We start from the raw sequence: 23,087 nt of genomic DNA, 5'->3' as shown, positions 1-23,087 counted from the left end.
TGGGTTTGCAAAACCTCACTTACTGTACTGTCTGGAGACAATACACATCTCTTTAAACTGTGATCAGTGCTCCTACCACTCACATTGTCAGCCACTTCAGGTCTTGAACAGCAGGTTAGGTGTAAGGATTCACATTTTAATCAGTAATCTCTAAACTGTCTGTGCTTTATATGCTCTGTCTGAGGCCAGAACTCTCCATTCACCTGACGAAGAGGCTGTCCCCTCGAAAGCTTGTGAGAATATTATCAAATAAATAGGTTGGACTAAAACCTGGTGTTGTCAGACTTTTTACAGTTTTTCGCCACATAAGTAATAGTCCTTCCTACCTTATTCCTACCAAAGTGGACCACCTTGCACTTGCCAACATTAAGTTCCATTTGCCAGTTCCTGGCTCATTCACCCAGCCTATCTAGATCCTTCTGCAGACTCTCCACACCCTCCGCGCAATTTGCCGTTCCACCAATCTTGGTGTCATCAGCAAATTTTGACACCATACACTCGGTTCCCTCCTCCAGATCATCTATATAAATGGTAAATAGCTGAGGCCCCAGCACCGACCCCTGGGGCATTCCACTAGTCACCAACCGCCAATCCGAATAGCACCCATTAACCCCCAGTCTCTGCTTCCTATTTGACAGCCAATCCTCTATCCACGCTAACACCCTACCCCCAACTCCATGCCCCCTTACCTTCTGCAATAACCTCTTGTGAGGTTGCCAAGCAAAATAATAAGAATATTGCATAAACATGATAATCCAATGCCTTCAGAGTGCTTAAAATAAGACTAAATCTTACACGACTCTTTCTGTTGATTTGCATGACTGTATTGCCAGTGATGACGTATTTTCTATCGCCCAAACACCCAAAGTTCCTGTACAATTTTCTCTTTGGAAATGATAATGAAATGTTCCCACTGCTGCCTGTGTCTTTTAAGATTGCTGCTTGCTAAACTGACACCAACCCAGCCAAACGTAAATCTATATCATGCTGGATTGCAAATTAGTTTTGTAAACTTTTTAAAACTTTCTCATTTGTAGGAAGTTGGGGAATTCATTCTTTGAACCTCTTGCTGTCAGTTGCAGGCACTGATTTGCCTTCCATATTTCAAAACAGGCCATTGAGTCTACAAACAACTGATAGGCAATTAACAATTTCTATTTCGAATGTAGTTAATGGCCCTCTTTCCAAACTTGCTGATTCCACTAAGGAGTCCCCTTGTTTACAAAGATGTTTTGAGTTTCTTTGGTCTCGAAACTACATAAACAATCCAAATCTATTATTGGAATAATAGATTTTATAAATATATAAAAATTTTATAAATATATAAATGTTTTTATAAATATATAAAAAGGAAGAGGCTGGCTAGGGTGAACGTTGGTCCTTTAGAGGATGAGAAAGGGGACCTAGTGGTAGGAGATGGGGAAATGGCTAAGGTCTTGAATAACTTTTTTGTTTCTGTCTTCACGGAGGAGGACGTGAATAATTTGCCGGGTGTTAGCGATGGAAAGGTGGTAGGACTGGAGGGTCTTAATGACATTACTGTTACTAGAGAGGTGGTGCTCGACAGACTGGAGGGGCTGATTGTGGACAAGTCGCCAGGACTGGATGGAATGCATCCGAGGGTTCTGAAAGAAATGGCGGAGGTTATAGTGGATGCCTTGGTGGTTATTTTCCAGACGTCGCTGGATTCCGGGGAAGTGCCGGAAGATTGGAAAACGGCTAATGTTACGCCGTTGTTTAAGAAGGGTGCCAGGCAAAAGGCGGGGAATTATAGGCCGGTTAGTTTAATGTCTGTGGTAGGTAAAATGTTAGAATCCGTCATTAAGGAGGAAATTGCGAGGCATCTTGAAGGGAATTGCTTGATAGGGCGGACGCAACACGGTTTCATTAAAGGGAAGTCGTGTCTGACAAATTTACTGGAGTTCTATGAGGATGTGTCTAGGGCAGTGGATAGAGGAGAGCCGGTGGATGTGGTCTTTCTGGATTTTCAGAAGGCGTTTGACAAGGTACCTCACAAGAGGTTATTGCAGAAGGTCAGGGGACATGGAGTTGGGGGTAGGGTGTTAGCGTGGATAGAGGATTGGTTGTCAAATAGGAGGCAGAGAGTGGGGGTCAATGGGTGCTATTCGGATTGGCGGTTGGTGACTAGTGGGGTGCCCCAGGGGTCGGTGCTGGGGCCTCAGCTATTTACCATTTATATAGATGATCTGGAGGAGGGAACCGAGTGCAGGGTGTCGAAATTTGCTGATGACACCAAGATTGGGGGAAAGGCAAATTGTGCGGAGGGTGTGGAGAGTCTGCAGAAGGATCTAGATAGGCTGGGCGAATGGGCCAGGAAATGGCAAATGGAATTTAATGTTGGCAAGTGTGAGGTGGTCCACTTTGGTAGGAAGAATGGTAGGAAGGACTATTACTTACGTGGCGAAAAACTGCAGCAGGCGACGGTGCAGAGGGACCTCGGGGTCCTTGTGCATGAGTCGCAAAAACCCAGCTTGCAGGTGCAGCAGGTGGTCAGGAAGGCGAATGGGATGCTGGCCTTCATAGCGAGGGGGATTGAATATAAAAGTAGGGAGGTCTTGCTGCAGCTGTATAGGGCATTGGTGAGGCCGCAGCTGGAGTACTGTGTGCAGTTTTGGGCGCCGCACCTGCACAAGGATATTTTGGCCCTGGAGGGAGTGCAGAGGAGGTTTACTAGGCTGATACCGGAGTTGAGGGGATTGAGCTATGAGGAGAGGCTGAATAAACTAGGCTTGTACTCGTTAGAGTTTAGAAGAATGAGGGGAGATCTCATTGAGACGTATAAGATGATGAATGGGACGGATAGGATAGAGGTGGAGAGACTCTTCCCGCTCAAAAAAGACAGTAGGACTAGGGGGCACAGCCTCAAGATAAGGGGGAGGCGGTTTAGAACGGAGTTGAGGAGGAACTTCTTCACTCAAAGGGTGGTGAATCTCTGGAATTCTCTGCCCGTTGAAGTGGTGGAGGCTGCCTCGCTAAATATTTTTAAGACGCGGGTTGATGGGTTCTTGATAAGAGAGGGGATTAAGGGTTATGGGGAGAGGGCGGGAAAGTGGAACTGAGCCACGACAGATCAGCCATGATCTTATTGAATGGCGGGGCAGGCTCGAAGGACTAGATGGCCTACTCCTGCTCCTATTTCTTATGTTCTTATGTTTTTATGAATAACTTTAAACATGCCATCTCTACCAAGAGCCCGGAAGTGGGTCATCTATTGGTTTCTCTCTTCTGACTCTGGCCCTATTAAATAAATAAACACAGGTTATCCTTTGAACTGGAACTATCCTTGGTCTGTTTCCCAGTTTCTCAACAGTATTCCACTTACCTGCATTGAAAATTCAATTCTTAACTGAAAGTTATTTCCTAAAACAAATGATTTATGAAATCAGATGTTTACAACAAGATTTTACAATGGTATATTGACTTAGTTTTTGCTTAATTATTGATTGTTACTTAATACTAACTTACTTTGAAAATCAGTAAAGTTTCATTTTTGATCATGCTGACAAGTTTGTTTGTTTTTCTATACAGGCAAACACCTTAATGTAATTCTTTTTTCATTGGCAAACTATTTCTATACAGGCAGCTTTCTTCAATTTAATGCTTCAAGTTACAAGCACAGTCATGCCATCTGTGTTTGAAACTACTATGTTGGAGCATGTCAGACTTTGTTATAGCCCCAAGTTTCACAACATAATATGAACCCAAAGCAAAACAGAAGCAAATGAGACTGAAAATATGACTTTTCATAACATAAGAACATAAGAAATAGGAGCAGGAGTAGGCCATCTAGCCCTTCGAGCCTGCCCCGCCATTCAATATTTCGATTTCTATCAAAAGTAAAGCACCGTGAATCAGAGAGACTTTGGTGTGCATGTACATCAGTCCCTTAAGGTAGCATGGGATAAAGTGGTTAAGAAGCATATGGTGTACTTGCCTTTATTAGCTGAGGCATAGAGTTTACGAGTAGGGAGGCTATGCTGGAATTATATAAAACGTTAGTTAGGTCACATCTGGAGCATTGTGTATAATCCTGTATTCTACATTATTGCAGGGATGTGAAAGCACTGGAAAGGGTGCAGAGAAGATTTATCAGGATGTTACCTGGGCTGGGAGTTTTAGTTATAAAAGAGATTTGATATTCTGGCGTTGTTTTCTTTGGAGCAGAGCAGATTGAGGGGGAACATGATTGAGATGTATAAAATTATGCACAGCATATATGGAGTAGACACAAAGAAACTTTTCCCCTTGGTGGAGGAATCAATAACTAGCGGGCATAGATTTAAGGTAAAGGGCAGGACTTTTAGCGGAGATGTGAGGAAAAAATGTTTTCAGCCAAAAGGTCGTGGGTGTCTGGAACTCAGTACCTGAAAGGATGATGGAGACAAAGTCATTTAAAAAGTATTAGATGTGCACTTATGTGGCCAAAACATACAAGGTTATAGACCAAGTGCTGGAAAATGGGATTGGAATGGTTGGGTGGTTTGTCTTTCAGACATCAGACATGATGGACTGAAGGGACTTTATCATGCTGTACACCTCTGAGTGCATGAATTGCTTCATCTAGATATGTTGGGGGCAATTCTCCAGCCCACTCCTCTGCTCGAGTAGCACATTGGGCTGTGAGGCATCAACAGGGGCCTTTTTGCAGGCTTCCCGCTGGGTGCCATTGTCTCCACATGTCTCTGGGACCAGGTTTTTCAGCGTGGAGCTGATTATCATATTGAAATTAGGAATTCAATATGATTAATGGGCCCGGGAGTGAATTCTCTGGATCTGCTAGCATCTGCTTCCGGGGAACAGGTGGCCTGACCCCGCTGGAGGGATAGGGGACAATTGAGAACCCCTGGGGAAGTCAGGGGTAAGGATGGTACCCTTTGGGCAGTGCCAGCCTGGCCCCCTGGCAGCTTGGCATTACCCACCAGGCATCAGGCACTTTTAAGGGGCTGGGGCCAGAAAGGATGGGGCCTAATAGAGGAGCATATTGGGGGGCTCATTGTGGGAGGGGCTCATGGTGGGGGGCTCTGCTGTGGAGATCAGGGGAGAGGACTGGGAGTGCATTGTGGTGGGGGAGAGGACGATGTTAGGGGAATCGGGGCCAATTCCGGGGAGTCTGCCAGCAATCAGTGGGGTTGCGGAGCAGGCCAGCAATCGGGCTGACCGGTGATTGGGATGCTGGCAGTGGGGAGCATGCACCAACCTCCGCACTGACGAATTGTTACGTGTGCAGTGGCCCACTCAGCGCTATGCTGCCGACCTCCTGGGAGGGAATAGGCCCCATGCATAGATTTCCAGGGTGAATCACGCTGAGGCTCTCTGTGATGCACAGAGTGTTGGAGATTCACTCTGGAACTCACGCTTAAAAAAAAACAGGATTTACTCCCATTTGTCCACATGTTAGGAACTTAGAATTTGTTCAGGAGAATCCTGGCTGTTTTCTTTCAAGTAAATTCCAGTTACTGTCCATACAACTACTGAGTCTATATTTGCTCTTGGCTGAGAGTTTGGAGCCCAGTAATGCCCTTTGTTTCTTCTGAAAGTTATGTAAAGATGAAGCGGCTTTTGACCAAAATTTCAAATAAGGCTTCTGTCTTCAAGAATCTGAGCATTTCATGTGTATGTTTTTAAGAATTAATGAAAGTGAAAGACTCTGATTAAGTAACTGACTTTTTGTGATGACTTGCATTTGTTCTTCAATAGGGATCAATAATATTGTCTAGTTTATGTTATGAGAAACAATTCCATTAAATATTGGTTTTCTGAAAAAAATAATTTCTGTTCAACTTAAGTTTGAAGCTGTATGAATTGATAATTATTTCAAGGATATTTATAATCTTGCTTAGTGTACATAAAATATCAAAACAAATAATTCATTTCTGATTAAGTACAACAAAATATGAAGGAAAGAACAGCAAAAGGCCAACTCAACTGGTCCATCAACGTTATCATGGTGCAACATATGTCCCCCATGACCCCAATCTTTTCATGCTGACAGCCACATTGGGCACAAAATTAACATGGAGGCACATAGGGAGCAATGGGGGATTGGCTGGAGGACGTGGGGTGTTGAGAACGGGGTTCATATTGAGTGGAAGATAGGTTCAGTACTTTTGTCTGTGGTGTTTTACTATTTATCATTATTCTTTCGGGGCTTGGTGGTGTTTGCAGCAGGCACATTGAAGATCTACATGATGCAATCTCAACTCCAACATTTTAGTGGCTAATCCAAAAATGGATTTCAGAGGAATTTCACTATAGATGAAAGCAGACAAGGATTGTGCTTTTAGTTAATGATGCATTTGTATCACTTTATGTGCTGCTGGGGTCGATGAGGAGCTATTGATCTTCCTCAGTAACAGGAAGAAGAAATCTACTGTTGTCGTGAAGAAGGCCTGACTGGAGGTAGCCCAGCTGGTGAGCGCAGGAGCATTGTATCAAGCCCTGGATTTAGTGCAGCAAGTGTTCTAATATCTTAAGGCCAGGAAACTTCAGTATATTTGTATATTCACCCCCTCACTACCTTGTCAATCCTATTCCCTTACATCACTCCTCACATCCACCTGCCTTGCGAGTACACACATTCTACTGTTTTTATGAATTTCCTTACATTTCCATCTATTCATCAACAATTCCACTGCCCTTCATCATTATTTTATGCCTCTCATTGAATGCACTCTCATCAAATGCATTACCATGCCACCCTTCAGTTCTTTGCAGGAGTGACATGTGCTGTGGATAGAGAGAAGCCTGTAGACTTACTGTACTTGGATTTGCAGAAAGCATTTGATAACGTGCCGCACCAAAGGTTATCGCAAAACATAATAGCTCATGGCATGGGAAGGAAGGAGCGGGGTTGGGAGGGAGGGGTAACGTATTAGCCTGGATTGAAAATAGGCTGGCTGGTTGAAAACGGAGATTCTGCATTGATAGGTCTTTGTATGATTGGCAAGGTGTGATCGAGTGGATTCCCATAGTGGTTGTGCTGGGCCTCAAATCTTTACTATTTGTATCAATAACTTAGATGACGAGAACAAAGGCATAAAATTGCAGACAACACAAAGATAGATAGGGGAGAATGTTGTGAAGCCGACATAAGAGGTGGATGTAGATCAGTTGAGTGAATGGACAAAAGTTTGACAGATGGCGTATAATGTGGAAAAATGGGAAATTGTTCACTCTGGCAGAGTATTACTTGAATAGAGCACAACTGTACAATGCTGAGGTGCAGAGAGATTTAGGTGTCCTCATGCATGAGTCACAAAAGGTTACTATGCAAGTGCAGGGTGTAATTAAGAAGACTATCCTTATTACGCGAGGAACTGAGCATAAAAGTAAGAATGTTATGCTTCAGTTAGAAATCTCACAACACCAGGTTAGAGTCCAACCAGTTTATTTGATAGTAATCCCACAAGCTTTCGGAAACAGTGTCCCTTCGCCAGGTGTGTGGAAGGTTCAAATAAACTGGTTGGACGCTAACCTGGTGTTGTGAGACTTCTTACTGTGTTTACCCCAGTCTACATCATGCTTCAGTTATACAGGGCATTGGTGAGACTACATCCCAAATACTGTTTGCAGTTTTGGTCTCCTTATTTAAGGAAGGATATAAATGCATTGGAGGCAGTTCAGAGAAGGTTTGCCAGATTGATACCTGAAACGAACAGGTTGTTCTATAAGAATACATTTGAAAGGCTGGATTTTTCCGCTTGAGTTTAGAAGAGTGCTGGGTGACATGATTGAAGCATATGAGATTCTGAGTGGCATTGACATGTTGGGTGTTGAAAGGATGATTCCTCCTGTCGATGAGCCCAGAACTAGGGGGCATTGTTTTAAAACTAGAGGTTGCCCTTACTGGACAATGATGAGGAGGAATGTTTTTTCTGAGGGCTGGTGACTTTAGAACTCTTTGCCATAGGAGGTGGTAGCAGGATCACTGAATATTTTTGAGGCAAAGGTGAATAAACTTCTGTTGGCAAGGGACTCAAAGGCTATTGGTGTAGATGGGGAATGTGAAACTCAACACACACAGGTCAATCATGATCTTGTTGAATGATGGATCAAGCTCAAGTGGCCAAATACATAGAAACATACATAGAAAGTAGAAGCAGAAGTAGGCCATTCGGCCCTTCCAGCCTACTGTGCCATTCATTATGCTCATGCCTGATCATCAAATTAAAAATACAGATCCCCCCCAATTTTTCCCCATTTCCCTTGATCTTTTTAGCCTCAAGAGCTATATCTAATTTTTTCTTGAAATCACACAACATTTTGGCCGCAACTGCTTTCTTTGGGAATGAAGTGCATAGATTCATCACTGTCTGGTGAAGAAATTTGTCCTCATTTCTGCCCTAAAAGGTTTATGTCTTGCCCTCAAACTAATTCTGGACTCCCCCATCATCAGGAACACTCTTTTTGAATCTATTGTGTCGAATCAGCCTGGTAAACCTTTGTAGCGCTCTCTCACCAACTCCTCTCTCTGGATGTCACCAGCAGAACAGGGTCAGTAACATCATGAAAGGCAAAAAAAAAGGGTTTGAGCCAGATTTTTCACCTCTGGCCCAATCTTACCAGCCTGCCATGTCAATCGACCGGCATGACAAGCCGATAAGGTTTCCCTTTAAAGCTGTCAAACCATTTTGTTCTTGTCTACTAATGAGTGTAATATATTGCAGAATATTTTTAATTTTGAAATTTCAGTGCGCAAATGGGCTTTGTTTGCAAGATGTGAGTGACCCTCATTTTAATATCGCAGTGAGGTTAGCTAATGTCGATTTTGAAATACAGTATTTTTTTATTCCGTGGAATTTTATATGACTATTGGTCTAAAACGATTATCATTTAGATGCATGCTCTTGTTTTTTCATCTTCAGTTGATTCTCCACTCCAATTTCATCCAATATTTGAAACTTGCTTCACGTTACACCTTTACACCTAGTTAACAAAGAGACCTACGTTGGACTCCTATTTATTGACTACAGCTCAGCCTTCAACACCATTATTCCCATGAAACTGATTTCCAAACTTTGTGGCCTGGACCTCGGTACCTCTGCGACTGGATCCTGAACTTCCTAACTCATAGACCACAATCAGTAAGGATAGACAACAACACCGCCTCCACGATTATCCTCAACACTGGTGCCCCACAAGGCTGTGTTCTCAGCCCCCTACTACATTCCTTATACACCCATGACTGTATGGCCAAATTCACCTCCAATTTAATTTTCAATTTTGCTGACAACAACACCATAGTGAGACAAATTTCAAACAGTGATTAGACAGAGGACAGGAATGAGATAGAGAATCTGGTGAACTGGTGCGGCAACAATAATCTCTCCCTCAATGTCAGTAAAATGAAGGAGGTTGTCATCAACTTCAGGAAGCATAAAGGAGAACATGCCCCTATCTGCATCTATGGTGACAAAGTAGAACGGGTCGAGAGCTCAAGTTTTTAGATGTCCAGATCATCAACTTCCTGTCCTGTTTGCTCATGCTGACACTATAGTTAAGAAAGCCCACCAACACCTCTACTGTCTCAAAAGACTAAGAAAATTTGGCATGTTAGCTATGACTCTCACCAACTTTTACAGATGCACCATAGAAAGCATTCTTTCTGGTTGTATCACAGCTTGGTATGGCTCCTACTCTGCCCAAGTCTGCAAGAAGCTACAAAAGGTTATGAATGTAGCCCAATCCATCACGCAAACCAGCCTCTCGTCCGTTGACTCTGTCTACACTTTCCACTGCCTCAGAAAAGCAGCCAGCATAATTAAGGATTCCACACACCCCAGACATTCTTTCTTCCACCTTCTTCCATCGGGGTAAAGATAAAAATGTCTGAGGTCATGTACCAACTGACTGAAGACAGCTTCTTCCCTGCTGCTGTCAGACTTTTGAATGGAACTATGACTGTAACACTACATTCTGCACTCTCATGTTTCCTTCTCTCTGAATGGGATGCTTGATCTGTATAGCGCACAAGAAACAATGTTTTCACTGTGTGTTAATACATGTGACAATAATAAATCAAATCACATTTTTTGATTGAACTTTTACAGTTTCTCAAATGTTCAGTCACAAAGTGCGATTTTATTCTTGGATCTTGGCTTCATTGATACGTTCACTCAGAAGACAATTTGCTTTGTACCGGTTATGTAAGCTAATTTTAATTTTCCTCATCAGTTTTTTTTTCTTCCATGTATAGACTGTTTGCTGGGCGACAGTTCCATGGTTGGCCCTTCAGTATCTTACATAAGTAACATGATATTATTCATAATTTATCTCAGAAATGTTTTGTTTGGGACAGGATCTTGCTGAGCTTCATAATGGAAAGGAAAACTCTGTTAAAGGATATACACCCAAAGCATAATAACTTTTCTTTTCCTTTTACAGATGCTGATTGACCTACAGTATATTTCCAGCATTTTCAATTCTTATTTTGTTGATGAATTCAGGCAGGTTGCTTCTCTGCACTGGATTACAGTTAACTCACCAGTGTCTTAAATTCTGGGAAAATTGAATCTGCTGAGCTAATTTCAAGGCAAATGCAACCATTGATATGGTCCAACATTAGATGCATTATCACTTGAATAATTTGCTGCCTGTATACCAGATGCGTTTATCCAGTAATTGAATGTACCTTCAAATTTATTTCTGAAGGAGAAAACAAATACCAAGTTGATGAATGGGCTAACCTGCAAGATGAATACTGTTAAATGAATTAATGTATATTTTTTATTCATTCCTTTACATATAGGGCAATCTTCAAATACACCAGGTGCATGTTAGTCAAGATGGTCAGGTAAGTGGTTTTATGAGATGATTTTGATTTACTTTATTGACCATTTTCCCATGTGTATTTGCTACTTTAGAGCACTTCTGGCAAATTAGATGGTCTTTAATAATTTTGTAGTGAATTTGGTGGATTGCCATGATTTTTGAAAGGCTGTAATTAAGACATTTTCCTTATGTAATACTCTTAGTCAGAAACTCTAAGCTTTCCTTAGCCATATTATCACATCACCTATGTCCAGGCATCCTTTATCATGAATTTTGATAAATCCTCCTTTTGGGAATTGCTGTTTTGAGAGGCTTTTTCTATTGATTATCGCCATTGACTTAAGCTTTGTCTTATCAGATATATACAACAGGGGAATGTTGAATCAACACTTTACATGGCTAGCTATCTTCACTAACACTCTTTTCTCTCCAATGTTGCTCACCATTTGACTGGCTGGTATGTCAAAGTTTTTGGGAGTCTCATCTTTATTCCCAATACAGGGAGCATATAATCTGTATTTATTCTTTTGCTGATGTTTGGTCACAAACCCTCTGAAATACAGTAAGCCTGTCATCAAGCTCTGTTGAGAGATCCTGTAAAATCTTAGTCTTCTACCACAGTACAAAATTGTTTCTCTTTGTAAACCTGGTTCACCATCCATGCTCTGTGAAATCTGCATTGCTAATTTTTTTGCTTGCTTCAGGGCAAAGATTCAGTTAGGTCTTTGAGAAATTGAGTCCATTCTGGCAACTGTCATTGTATTTTGCAGCTTTCTTTCCCAACACAACTACATGCTAGGTTTCCTTCTGTCTGCACCTTTATTCTTAGGCATCTGCCTAATCTGTGGAGAGAGTTTCCTTCAATCTCTACAGTTATTCTTCAATATGTTGAGTTTTCTAGCTGCTGCTAGAGAATTATTTGCATGCTCTGCAATCTGTATGACTAAATTTGAATTGGGCTGTGTATCTGCTGATACCATGCTGCCATATTAGAGGGCAAGATTGACAGAAACGCAGTACGCACGAGTGAAGTTGTATCCTTGAATCACATGTTGATGTGCACAGTTATGAGGAGCCTTCAGTGGTGTGCTATTCTCTAATTCATTCAATGAATAGGCTTCCACCAGGACAAATTTGGCTCCATCAGAGTGTGAGTGGTAAATACTAAGAATTTGGATATTTTAGCTAAACTTATACATGATAAATGTGAAAATGAATTCTCTTCTGACCAATAGTCAGCAATTGGCTTTTATGCAAGGTTGACCATTATAAAGGAGCATATATGGTACTTCATGCATGATAATTATCAGCATTGTGAGTTGCTGCTAACATTTTTAGGATCAGCATTATAAGTGCTGGCTGACACAAAGCGATTCTCTTGCCCTGCTTGTTATTTCTATCTCCCATCCTGTGCCTCCCAAGGTTACGACTTAATGTGCCAGACAACTGTATTTGCAAAACCCAGTGTTAATGGTGCAGAATGTAGTTTCTGTATACTGAAAATAGGAATCCTTAGTAGAATTTCCACTCTCAGTATACACGGGTAGCATTAAAAGCCAACAGCACCAAGAAAATTGCGAAGAGCAAGAGTACCACCTTTAATTTTAGAAATAGAAATTAATATTTTGATTTTTAATATAAAAATTAAATCACAATTTGCACAATACTTAATTAAACAATCACTCTCCCACATCCACATTCTTCATTCTCCAACTGACAAAAAGATACATATAGAATCAATTGCTGTTTTAATTGTATGGAGTTATGTCCCATAATACAGTTCATTTCACAATAGGCATCTTCCAATCTGTTATTTTCATTTGGATTTTATGACTAATGCAGATGGACTGATAAATTTTCTAACAGAGGAGAATCCTCCTGAGCATAAACATTTTAACAATAAATAGTGTATCAGAAGAAAGGGTCAGAGGCTGTTGTGACAATTTTCCAATCTGTTTTCTTTTACCTATTGAACGTGCAGGATTGATGAATTTACGCCAACGCATTAATAATTATTTGTTTGGATAATAGCGAAGTAAAATTGGATATTGATTGTGAAAACATTTAAAGGTATCTTCTTTCAGGATTTATTTTTATTCTGTAGTTCATTAGAGGGCAGCACTGCAACACTGGTAATTGTATATTGAGTAGATATGATTCATCTTTTGGCAAAGTGGACTATTCTCTTCCTTGATAATTAACAACACAAGGATCTATTGGCTCTGGTTGCTGTACCACACAAAGAGTTTGAGACAGAAAATGAATACTTCATATATGAAGCCTTGATCTTATTTAACCCTTAACCATCTGCTTTACCAGCAGATGTTCTCCAAAGTAAAATTCATTTTGAACAGAATACACCTGGACTAAAAGAGGCTACATTTTGCATTTGTGAAGTAGGATGACCACACTCTATTCTTACCACAATTTATTCTTTCATGGGATGCAAGCATTGGTGGCGGGGACAGCATACTGCATTGCCCTTGAGAAGGTGGTGGTGCGCAGTCTTCTTAAAACACTGCAGTCCATGTGGTGTAGGTGCACCCATTGTGCTATTAAGGAGGGAATTCCAGGATTTTGATCCAGCAGCAGTAGGGCAATGATGATATAATTCCAGATCAGGATGGTGTGTGGCTTGGTGGGGAAATTGCAGGTTCACATTGTTCTGCTGCCCTTGTCCTTTTAGGTGGTAGGGGTAGAGTTCAAAAGTTTGGAAGGTATTGTTGAAGACATTTTGGTGAGTTGCTGCGGTGTTGCTTGTTGACGATATACACTGCTGACACTCTATGTCAGTGGTGGAGGGAGTGAATGTTTAAGGAGATGGATGGAGTGAAAACCCAGTTGGCTGCTTTGTTTTGAATGGTGTTGAGCTTCTTGAATGTTTTTGGAGTTGCACTCATCCAGACAATTTGAGAGTATTCCTTTACTCTCCTGATTTGTGCCGTGGGCAGGCTTAGGGGAGTCAAGAGGTGAGTTACTCTGCAGAATTTCTATCCTCTGACTGGTTCTTGTAGCCACAATATTTATATTTATAAATAAATATTTGTATTTATATAGTCCAGTTCAGTGTCTGGCTGATGTGACCCGCAGATGTGGACGGTGAGAGATTCGGGGATCATAATACCATTGAAAATCAACTTGTATATGGTTACATAAGCTGCGCACTTTTTATATGAGCACACCAGATACTTGGCGGCCTGGAATGCTCAAGCAGTTCTTTAAAAGTATGTAAAATGTTCATCAAAGTAAATGTTCAATTTGTATTTTCTGGTTAAGCAACTTAATTTTATTTTATGCATTATTGATTTTGTGCAAACTCCTGCATTGTTACATTTTTTGTTAACTTTGCTTGTGGAATTTGAGTTTGAGCTCGCAAATATATTTAAATATAGATAGGAAACACAATAGGCATTCTGGAGCAGTGCTTCCATTGATTGAATAAGTCAGATCAGCCTGAAACTGTCTGCTGTGCTAGTTGTTTTCTATGCCCTTCCTTACAACTTAGTCTCATTGACCCTGAGATGAACTTCCAATTAGATCCCTACTCCATCACTAAGGATATCTATTTCTACCTCTGTAACGTCATCCAACTCTGACTTTCAACTGCTACTGAAAACATCGTCCCTGCTCTTATTACTTGAAACCAGCCTACGCCAGTCCTTGGCTGGCCTGCCTCCTGGCTTCCACTTCATAAACTTGAACTCATCCATAATTTTGTTGTCTGTGTCCTAACTTGTAAGAAATCCTATATGAACACACGAGCATCGAGCAGGAGTAGACCACTCACCTCCTGAAGCTTGCTCCACCATTTAATAAGTTCATGGCTGATCAGATAGTAACCTCAAATTTGCATCCCATCTACCCCCAAGGACCTATCATCCCCTTGCTTATCACGAGTCTTATCCATTTCTGCCTTAAAAATATTCAAATTTTCAGGAAATGTCCCATAGAGTCATGACCTTCTGAGAGAAAAAAATTTGCCTCATCTTCATTTTAAGTAGGCAACCTTTTATTTAAAACTCATGACCCTGAGTTCTAGACTCTCCCATAAGAATAAACATCCTTTCTACATCCACCCTGTCAAGAGCCCTCAGAATCTTGTCAAAGACGTTGCCACTTACTCTTGTGGAATCGAGCGGTTACAAGCTTAACCTGTCTAACCTTTCCTCATAAGACAATCCACCCATTCCAGTTATTAGTCTGATAAACTTTCTTGAACTGCTTCCAATGCATTTACATCCTTCCTTAAATAAGGTGACCAGTACTATATACAATACTCCAAATGTGGTCTCACTGTACCCTGTGTAACTGAAGCATAGTTTCCCAAATTTTATATTCAATTGTCCTTGCAGTAAACGATAACTTTCTATTAACTACCCTCATTACATGCCTCATCAGCACACGAGCCTTTTGTGATTCATGCCTTAGGATACCCAGATGCCTTTAAGTCTCAGAGCTCTGCAATTTCTCACCATTTATGTAGAATCATTGAACCCTTACAGTGCAGAAAGAAGCCATTCGGCCCATCAAAACTGCACTGATAACAATCTCATCTCGGCCCAACCTCCATAACCCCATGTATTTACCCTGACACTCAGGGGAAATTTAGCATGGCCAGTCAACCTGCATATTTTTGGACTGTGGGAGGAAATCGGAGAACTCAGAGGAAGCCCACGCAGACATGGGGAGAATGTGCATACTCCACACACTCACCGGAGGCCAGAATTGAACCCAGCCCCTAATATTCTCTTTTATTTTTCCTGTCAAAATGGACAATTTCATATTTTCTCACATCATATTCCATTTGCCAGATCTTTACCCACTCAACCTATCTATATCTTTTTATGTCCTCTTCACAACTTACTTTCCTCCCTATCATTGTGTCATCAGCAAATCTGAAAATCACCCTGTCAAGTTCATCATCCAAGTCATTTGTATAAATTATAAACACTTGAGGTCCCAGTACTGATCCCTGTGACATACCACTTGCCAACCTGAAAAAAAAATTTATGACTACTCTTTGCTTCCTGTTAGCTAGCCAATTTTCTACCCATGCCAATATATTATCCCCTATACCCTGAGCTTTTATTTTCTGCATTAACCTCTGATGTAACATTTTGTCAAATGTCTTCTGGAAATTGAAGCACAGTACATCCACTGGTTCCCTTTTATCCACAGCACAAGTTTCTTCCTCAAAAAACTTCTGCCTCATTACTTGATCTCATCCAAGTGCTATTTTACTAATAGCTGCTAACATTTTCCCTACAACAGATGTTAAGCTAACTGGTCTGTAATTTTCAACTTTCTATCTCCTCCCTTTTTGAATAAATGAGTTAGAATATCTTTCAGTGTAATGAGACCTTCCGCGAAGCTCGGGAGTTTTGGAAAATTAAAACCAATGTATCAACTATCTTACTAGCCACTTCTTTTAAGACCCTAACCACTCCTTTTAAGACCCTAGGACACGGGCTCTTGTCAGCCCACAGCTCCAACAATTTACTCAGTCCCACGTCTCTGGTGACGAATTCATCCATTGCAATATGCTTGCTGACCTATTTGGCTCTTTGTCAGTCAAGGCCTTGACTTTAAAATTCTTATTTGTGTTTTAAAAGTCTTCCCTATCTTTTTACCCTTCTCCATGAAGCCTCCAAGATCACTGTTCTCTTTCAATTTTGATCTTTTATGCATCTTCTGATTTTAATTATTCCCCCAGTTGCAGGGTACTTTCAGTTTTCTTGATCTTAATCTCTGGAATTCCTTTCCTATACCTTTCTCCCTGTCTCTGCTCTTCTAAGATATTCCTTAAAAGATACCTTTTTGAACAAGCTTTTAGTCACCCGTCTTAATATCTCCTTATGATGCTCAGTGTCAGATTGCATCTGATAACATTTCTGTGAGGTGCCTTAGGGTGTTTTAACTGTGTCAAAGGTGCTGCATAGGTTTGGTTGTTTTGGAGTCATTGAAAGAACTATCCATCTCAGGATGATGAATGTGAGATATCAGATGTAGATGATCAGAAAACATAGGAAGTTGAGAATAGTTCTCCAGGGATGTGTAGCAGCTGCAAGAGCAATTAATGAGACTTCCACGATAGAAACCCTTTCCTTTTCACCATTCATATTACTCTCATTAATGCTGTCACCAACACCAGCTATAGATGTGGAAAATCATGCATCATTTACAAATATCTTGTATTCTTCCAGAAACACTTAGGGCTTTAATAGGCCCAATAAGCCTAGACAGGAAACATGCATCGACCTCCAACCTGAAATATATCACTTTCGTATTTTGTAAGAACAAACAAGAGATATCCATTGACTATTCCTGAATTGGGCAATAACTCTGTATAATCTCGCTGAAGTCATTCTTCTGTCACCATCACCCTTTATTTACAATATGCATAAAGTACTGTCTGGCAGCTACAGTGTATAAGTTAAGTCCCAGAGTGCTTCAACTGCTAGCCTAAGTGGAGCCCCGCAGCTTCTTCCCTACAGGGTGAGCTTCCACTTGCCTGATTAGAGAGTTCATACTGTACAAGGCCCACAGGAAGATAGCCCATGTCCATCATAACATCTCTCCCAACTCAAATCTGTTTTGTCCCTAACACTTCCGCCCCGAGAGTGCCTTTACTATCGCTTGGTGGATTTCCCAGGAGTTCGCCCTGGCATGTTATAGATTTCGCTGGAGTATTATGGAAGGTTTAGGGTCACTATAGCCTTTAACCAAGTCTACCAATTAATTAAAGGTTTTAGAGTCGGGGCATCCAAATAGGTCAGACTTTTTATTACACTGAAGGTTGAGACTCCGCATGCCGTCAACAGGGTTACTTTTTAACTTCTCGTCCTCGTCGATATTGGCCCCCAAAAAAATGCACGTGTTCTGTGTATGGGAATTACCTTCTATGCTAGCATTTAGTCTTCAAGTTTATCAAAGAGAGGCTTTTTTTTACTGGAGGATTATTTATCTCGACAGCAAAGATTGTCGGGCAGGGAGAAAAAAACTTGTTTTATTCCTCATTGCCAATGTAATAATCTCACTCAGGTTAATCTTCTGTTACTATCACACTTTATTTACAATATGCATAAAGTGCCATCCAGTGGCTACAGTGTACAAGCCCCAGAGTCCTTCAGCTATAAGGAGTAAGAGTACTTAAGGAAGTGGCCTTGGAAATAGTAGATCCATTGGTGGTTATCTTCCAAGATTCTTTGGACACTGGAATAGTTCCTACAGATGGAAGGGTAGCTAATGTAAGCCTGCTATTCAAAAAGAGAGGTAGAAAGAAAACAGGGAATTATAGACCAATAAGCCTAGCGTCAGTACTGGGGAAGTTGCTAGAGTCTATTATCAAGGATTTCATAACATGGTATTTGGAAGTCTGTCATATAATTGGACAAAGTCAGCATGGATTTATAAAAGGGAAATTATGCTTGATAAATCTACTGGAATTTTTTGAGGCTGTAACTGGTAGAGTTGATTGAGGAGAATCAGTGGATGTGATTTATTTAGATTTTCAGAAGGCTTTTGACAAGGTCTCACATAACAGACTACTATGTAAAGTTAAAGCACATGGGATTGCAGGAAATGTCTTGAGATGGATAGAAAACTGGTTAGCAGATAAGAAGGAAAGAGTTGCCATAAATGGATCTTTTTCTGATTGGCAGTCAGTAACAAGTGGGATTCTGCAGGGATCTATGCTTGGACCCCAACATTATATATTAATGATGTAGAAGAGGGAACTGAATGTATTATCTCCAGATTTGCAATGATACAAAGTTGGGTGGGAGGTTGAGTGATGAGGAGGATGCAGAGATGCTTCAGTGTGATTTGGACAGGCTGAGTATGTGAGCACTCTCAAACTCACCCCATCCCACCACAATTGCAGGGTTTCATGGTCAGTCATGAGCTTCATACTGCCTGAGATGCAGACCACTCCCCCTTGATCCACTGGAGTGGCAGTGGGCCCCCTTCTTTCCCCCACCCGGTCTGATCACATTATAGAATGGCCAACCTCTCTCCTTCAGGCCCTGATACCTTCAGAGTGAGTTCACTGTCCCTCGTGTGCTCGCTTGCCTTCTTTTCCTCCCCTGCTCTCCCTCTCCCTTCTTTCCCCTCCCGCTCTCCCTTCTTCACCACCCCTGCTCCCGGGCCAGGATTTTGCCAGTATTCGATAACCAGGAACACGGATGATTTCTCGGCTCTTGCGATTTTATGAGAGGGATTTCCGGTGAGATCAGCCTGTCATCCATTTCCATCTTAGTCAATTTATAATTTATTCAAATTTATTTAAATACTGATTTTATGTGTTTTGTGAGCCTGATGCTGAATCGTCTGTGCTCGCTTGCCTTTATGGGCTTGCTGGGAGAGCTTCTTTCCAGCGAGGAAAACACATGTTTTCCCGAACAGGGAAGAGTCATTTGGCCTTGTTACTGGAACTGGAGACCTTTGAGGCCCCCACGGAAAGCTGAGGGCAAGGGAGTTGCTCCTCGGGCAGTGCCAGCCCTGCACCTTGGCACTGCCAGTCTGGAACCTAAGCAATGACCATTGGGAGCTTTGATGCAGGGCCTATGGGGTGTGGGGCCTTTAGGGGCAGGGATCAGAAGTGGGCAGGGCCTGAAGGGGTCACAGCCTGAAGGGGTGCATGATGAAGGGAGAAGGGTGGACTGCTGCCACTCTGCAACATGATCGGATTGGGGAGCAGAAAGGGGGCCCCCTGCCACTCTGCAACATGGGGGGGAGGGATCTGCATCTCGGGCAGTGTGGGGCTCGTGATTGGCCATGGGCCTTTGTGACTGCGATGGGGCGGAGAGTTTGTGAGACTGCCTGCAACAGCAGGGGTCTGACAGCTTTCTCTCTGTCAGTCAGATCTCTGCTGGTGAAATTGCATTTGTGTAGCATCAGAGGCAAACTCTGGCACTTTTTCCTTCTCCCAGTGGTCTCTCCATCCCACCCCGCCATGACAGCATACTCACAGTGCTGGTTTTCACAGCTACTCTGATCACAACCTGTTTCTGTCCCACATTTGCTGCTGATTGGCTTATTAGGGGGAGAGAAACAGCCTATGATTGGGAGAGTGGTCTGTTGCAGAGCCCAAGGTGCAAGTCTAGGCCTGAGGTCTGAAGATGCAAGACGGTCAGTTTTATAATTAAAAGCTGTCTGGTAAGAAAGGTAATGTCAAAAAGAAGACAGCAAGCTCATGAAAAGAATAGGGCGTGTGGTTCAGTGTTTCCCAACTTTTCAAGGAGAAAAATGAAAATTGATTGCAGTGAGTCATGTATTTATTGCTGGCATTCTTACTGTATTTAAAATAAAGCAGCAAAACACTTTACTGAGACAAAGTTAGATACAATATAACTTAAAACATCATTGACTGAAAGATTGGAGAAGCACATGTGAAGGCACATACAAAATCTACAATATCTAGTTCGGATCACAAGGGGGTGTAAGTGGATCCTAGTGACTTAAATGTTGGATGACATGAATGTATTTGTGATTGTAAGAATGCTTATTGGAGTGATCAGCATCATTGTATTTGAAACAATATCAAAGACAATATTCTAAATCTGTAACATCTATTGTTCTTTTTATACTGCAGAAAATGTCAGTTATGCAAGTTGAACATGTTAATTTCTCAGCAGCAACAAAACTGCAAAAGAAACTAGCAGTTCTGGCTTTGAAAACATGGTGACTATTAAGAAATAATAACCATTTTCAGAATTCTCACGCTGGGAAAAGATTGGACAATGTAACTCTCACTAATTTATCTAGTTATAGATAGTGAAGCGACTGACTTTTTTGATGTTCTTTTGTGATGCTGCCAAGAACCCTGTAGAATAAAATTTGAAGACATTGATGACATTTGTCACTGGTAGCTCAGTGTGGATGATTAAGTGTGTCTTCATGCTCAGTGACCAGGCTCATAGCTTTAGTGATCAATCTGAGCTTCTAAGGTCCTAAGATTTTTTACATGGATAAAAATGCATGAACAGTTAAGGCTCAGAAGTTTCTTGCCTTGAAACCTCACTAGTTGGTGGATACGGGTCTAAGGCACAATGATAGTACTATACAGTACAGTAGGTCTGATATAGGACTATTGGTCTGATTTAAATTCTCCAATTTAGCAAGACTCCACACTGGGAAACTTGCCTCTGAATTTATCACTTTCTGCATTAATCTGTAGTTCTTTCTATCACGACTTTATTTAAAGTACTCATATATTCATTTTAAAATTAAAATAGCAGAAGGAATTAGGAAGAATTTAGGAAGGATAGGCAGGAGGAAAGAGGGGGTGGCGTAGCTCTGCTGATTAAGGATAGCATTAAGGTGGTAGCAAGGGATGATATTGGAGCCAAAGAGCAGAAAGTGGAATCATTGTGGGTGGAGATTAGGAACAGCAAAGGGAGGAAGACGCTGGTGGGTGTCGTCTATAGGCCCCCAAATAATGATCTGGAGGTGGGGCGGGCTGTTAACGCGCAAATAAGTGCGGCGTGCAGGAATGGGACGGCCGTAGTTATGGGGGATTTCAATCTGCATATTGATTGGTCGACCCATGTTGGACGCGGTGGGCTGGAGGAGGAGTTCTTGGAATGCTGCCAGGATAATTTCCTTGAACAGTGTGTGTTGGAGCCGACGAGGGAGAGAGCTATCTTGGATCTGGTGCTATGTAATGAGGCGGGTAGAATTAGGGACCTTGCGGTGAAGGATCCTCTTGGAGAGAGTGATCATTGTATGGTGGAGTTTCTGGTGCAGATGGAGGAGGAGAAAGTGGGTTCCCGGACACGCGTCCTTTGTTTGAATAGAGGGGAGTACGGTAGGATGAGAGAAGAATTGGCGAATGTTGACTGGGGGAGCGCGTTGGAGGGAGGGTCTGCTGAGGAGCAGTGGCGGATCTTTAAGGAGATCTTTCTTGGTGCTCAGCAGAAATTTATTCCGATGGTCAAAAAGGACCGTAGGAGGAGAGGTAATAAGCTGTGGATAACGAAGGAGGTGAAGGAAAGTGTTAAATTAAAAGCGGAGGAATTTAGAGTAGCTAAGAGTAGTGGGCGAGAAGAGGATTGGGAGAGGTTTAAATGTCAACAAAGATTGACAAAGAAGTTGATAAAGGAGGGTAGGAGAAACTATGAAGCTGGGCTAGCACTTAATATAAAAAAGGATAGCAAGAGTTTTTATAAATATATAAAAAGGAAGAGGCTGGCTAGGGTGAACGTTGGTCCTTTAGAGGATGAGAAAGGGGACCTAATAGTAGGGGATGGGGATATGGCTAAGGTATTGAATAACTTTTTTGTTTCTGTCTTCACGGAGGAGGATGTGAATAATTTGCCGACTGTTAGTGATGGAAAGGTGGTAGGACTGGAGGGTCTTAATGACATTACTGTTACTAGAGAGGCGGTGCTCGACAGACTGGAGGGGCTGATTGTGGACAAGTCCCCAGGACCGGATGGAATGCATCCGAGGGTTCTGAAAGAAATGGTTATAGTGGATGCCTTGGTGGTTATTTTCCAGACGTCGCTGGATTCCGGGGAAGTGCCGGAAGATTGGAAAACGGCTAATGTTACGCCGTTGTTTAAGAAGGGTGCCAGGCAAAAGGCGGGGAATTATAGGCCGGTTAGTTTAACGTCTGTGGTAGGTAAAATGTTAGAATCCGTCATTAAGGAGGAAATTGCGAGGCATCTTGAAGGGAATTGCTTGATAGAGCAGACGCAGCACGGTTTCATTAAAGGGAAGTCGTGTCTGACAAATTTACTGGAGTTCTATGAGGATGTGTCTAGGGCAGTGGATAGAGGAGAGTCGGTGGATGTGGTCTTTCTGGATTTTCAGAAGGCGTTTGACAAAGTACCTCACAAGAGATTATTGCAGAAGGTAAGGGGACATGGAGTTGGGGGTAGGGTGTTAGCGTGGATAGAGGATTGGTTGTCAAATAGGAGGCAGAGAGTGGGAGTCAACGGGTGCTATTCGGATTGGCGGATGGTGACTAGTGGAGTGCCCCAGGGGTCGGTGCTGGGGCCTCAGCTATTTACCATTTATATAGATGATCTGGAGGAGGGAACCGAGTGTAGGGTGTCAAAATTTGCTGATGACACCAAGATTGGTGGAACGGCAAATTGTGCGGAGGGTGTGGAGAGTCTGCAGAAGGATCTAGATAGGCTGGGCGAATGGGCCAGGAAATGGCAAATGGAATTTAATGTTGGCAAGTGTGAGGTGGTCCACTTTGGTAGGAAGAATGGTAGGAAGGACTATTACTTACGTGGCAAAAAACTGCAGCAGGCGACGGTGCAGAGGGACCTCGGGGTCCTTGTGCA

The 23,087-nt window shown here is 42.1% G+C and overlaps 1 protein-coding gene across 2 annotated transcripts in view; it reads left to right on the top strand.

Moving 5' to 3' along the window:
* Nucleotides 1-23,087, top strand: part of banp (BTG3 associated nuclear protein) — a 182,467-nt gene that overhangs the window by 115,602 nt on the left and 43,778 nt on the right. For both annotated transcript variants that reach the window (XM_080186883.1, XM_080186882.1), the window contains exon 11: nt 10,769-10,813. In XM_080186883.1, the coding sequence (XP_080043009.1) occupies nt 10,769-10,813 (45 nt within the window). The remainder of the gene's footprint in view (nt 1-10,768; nt 10,814-23,087) is intronic.

Source organism: Carcharhinus amblyrhynchos, chromosome 4 (genome assembly GCF_965287045.1).
Source record: "Carcharhinus amblyrhynchos chromosome 4, sCarAmb.v2.hapA, whole genome shotgun sequence".
In the NCBI taxonomy this organism is placed as follows: domain Eukaryota; kingdom Metazoa; phylum Chordata; class Chondrichthyes; order Carcharhiniformes; family Carcharhinidae; genus Carcharhinus; species Carcharhinus amblyrhynchos.
Note: the sequence above shows the minus strand (reverse complement) of the source record. Positions and strands in the feature narration are given on the sequence as shown.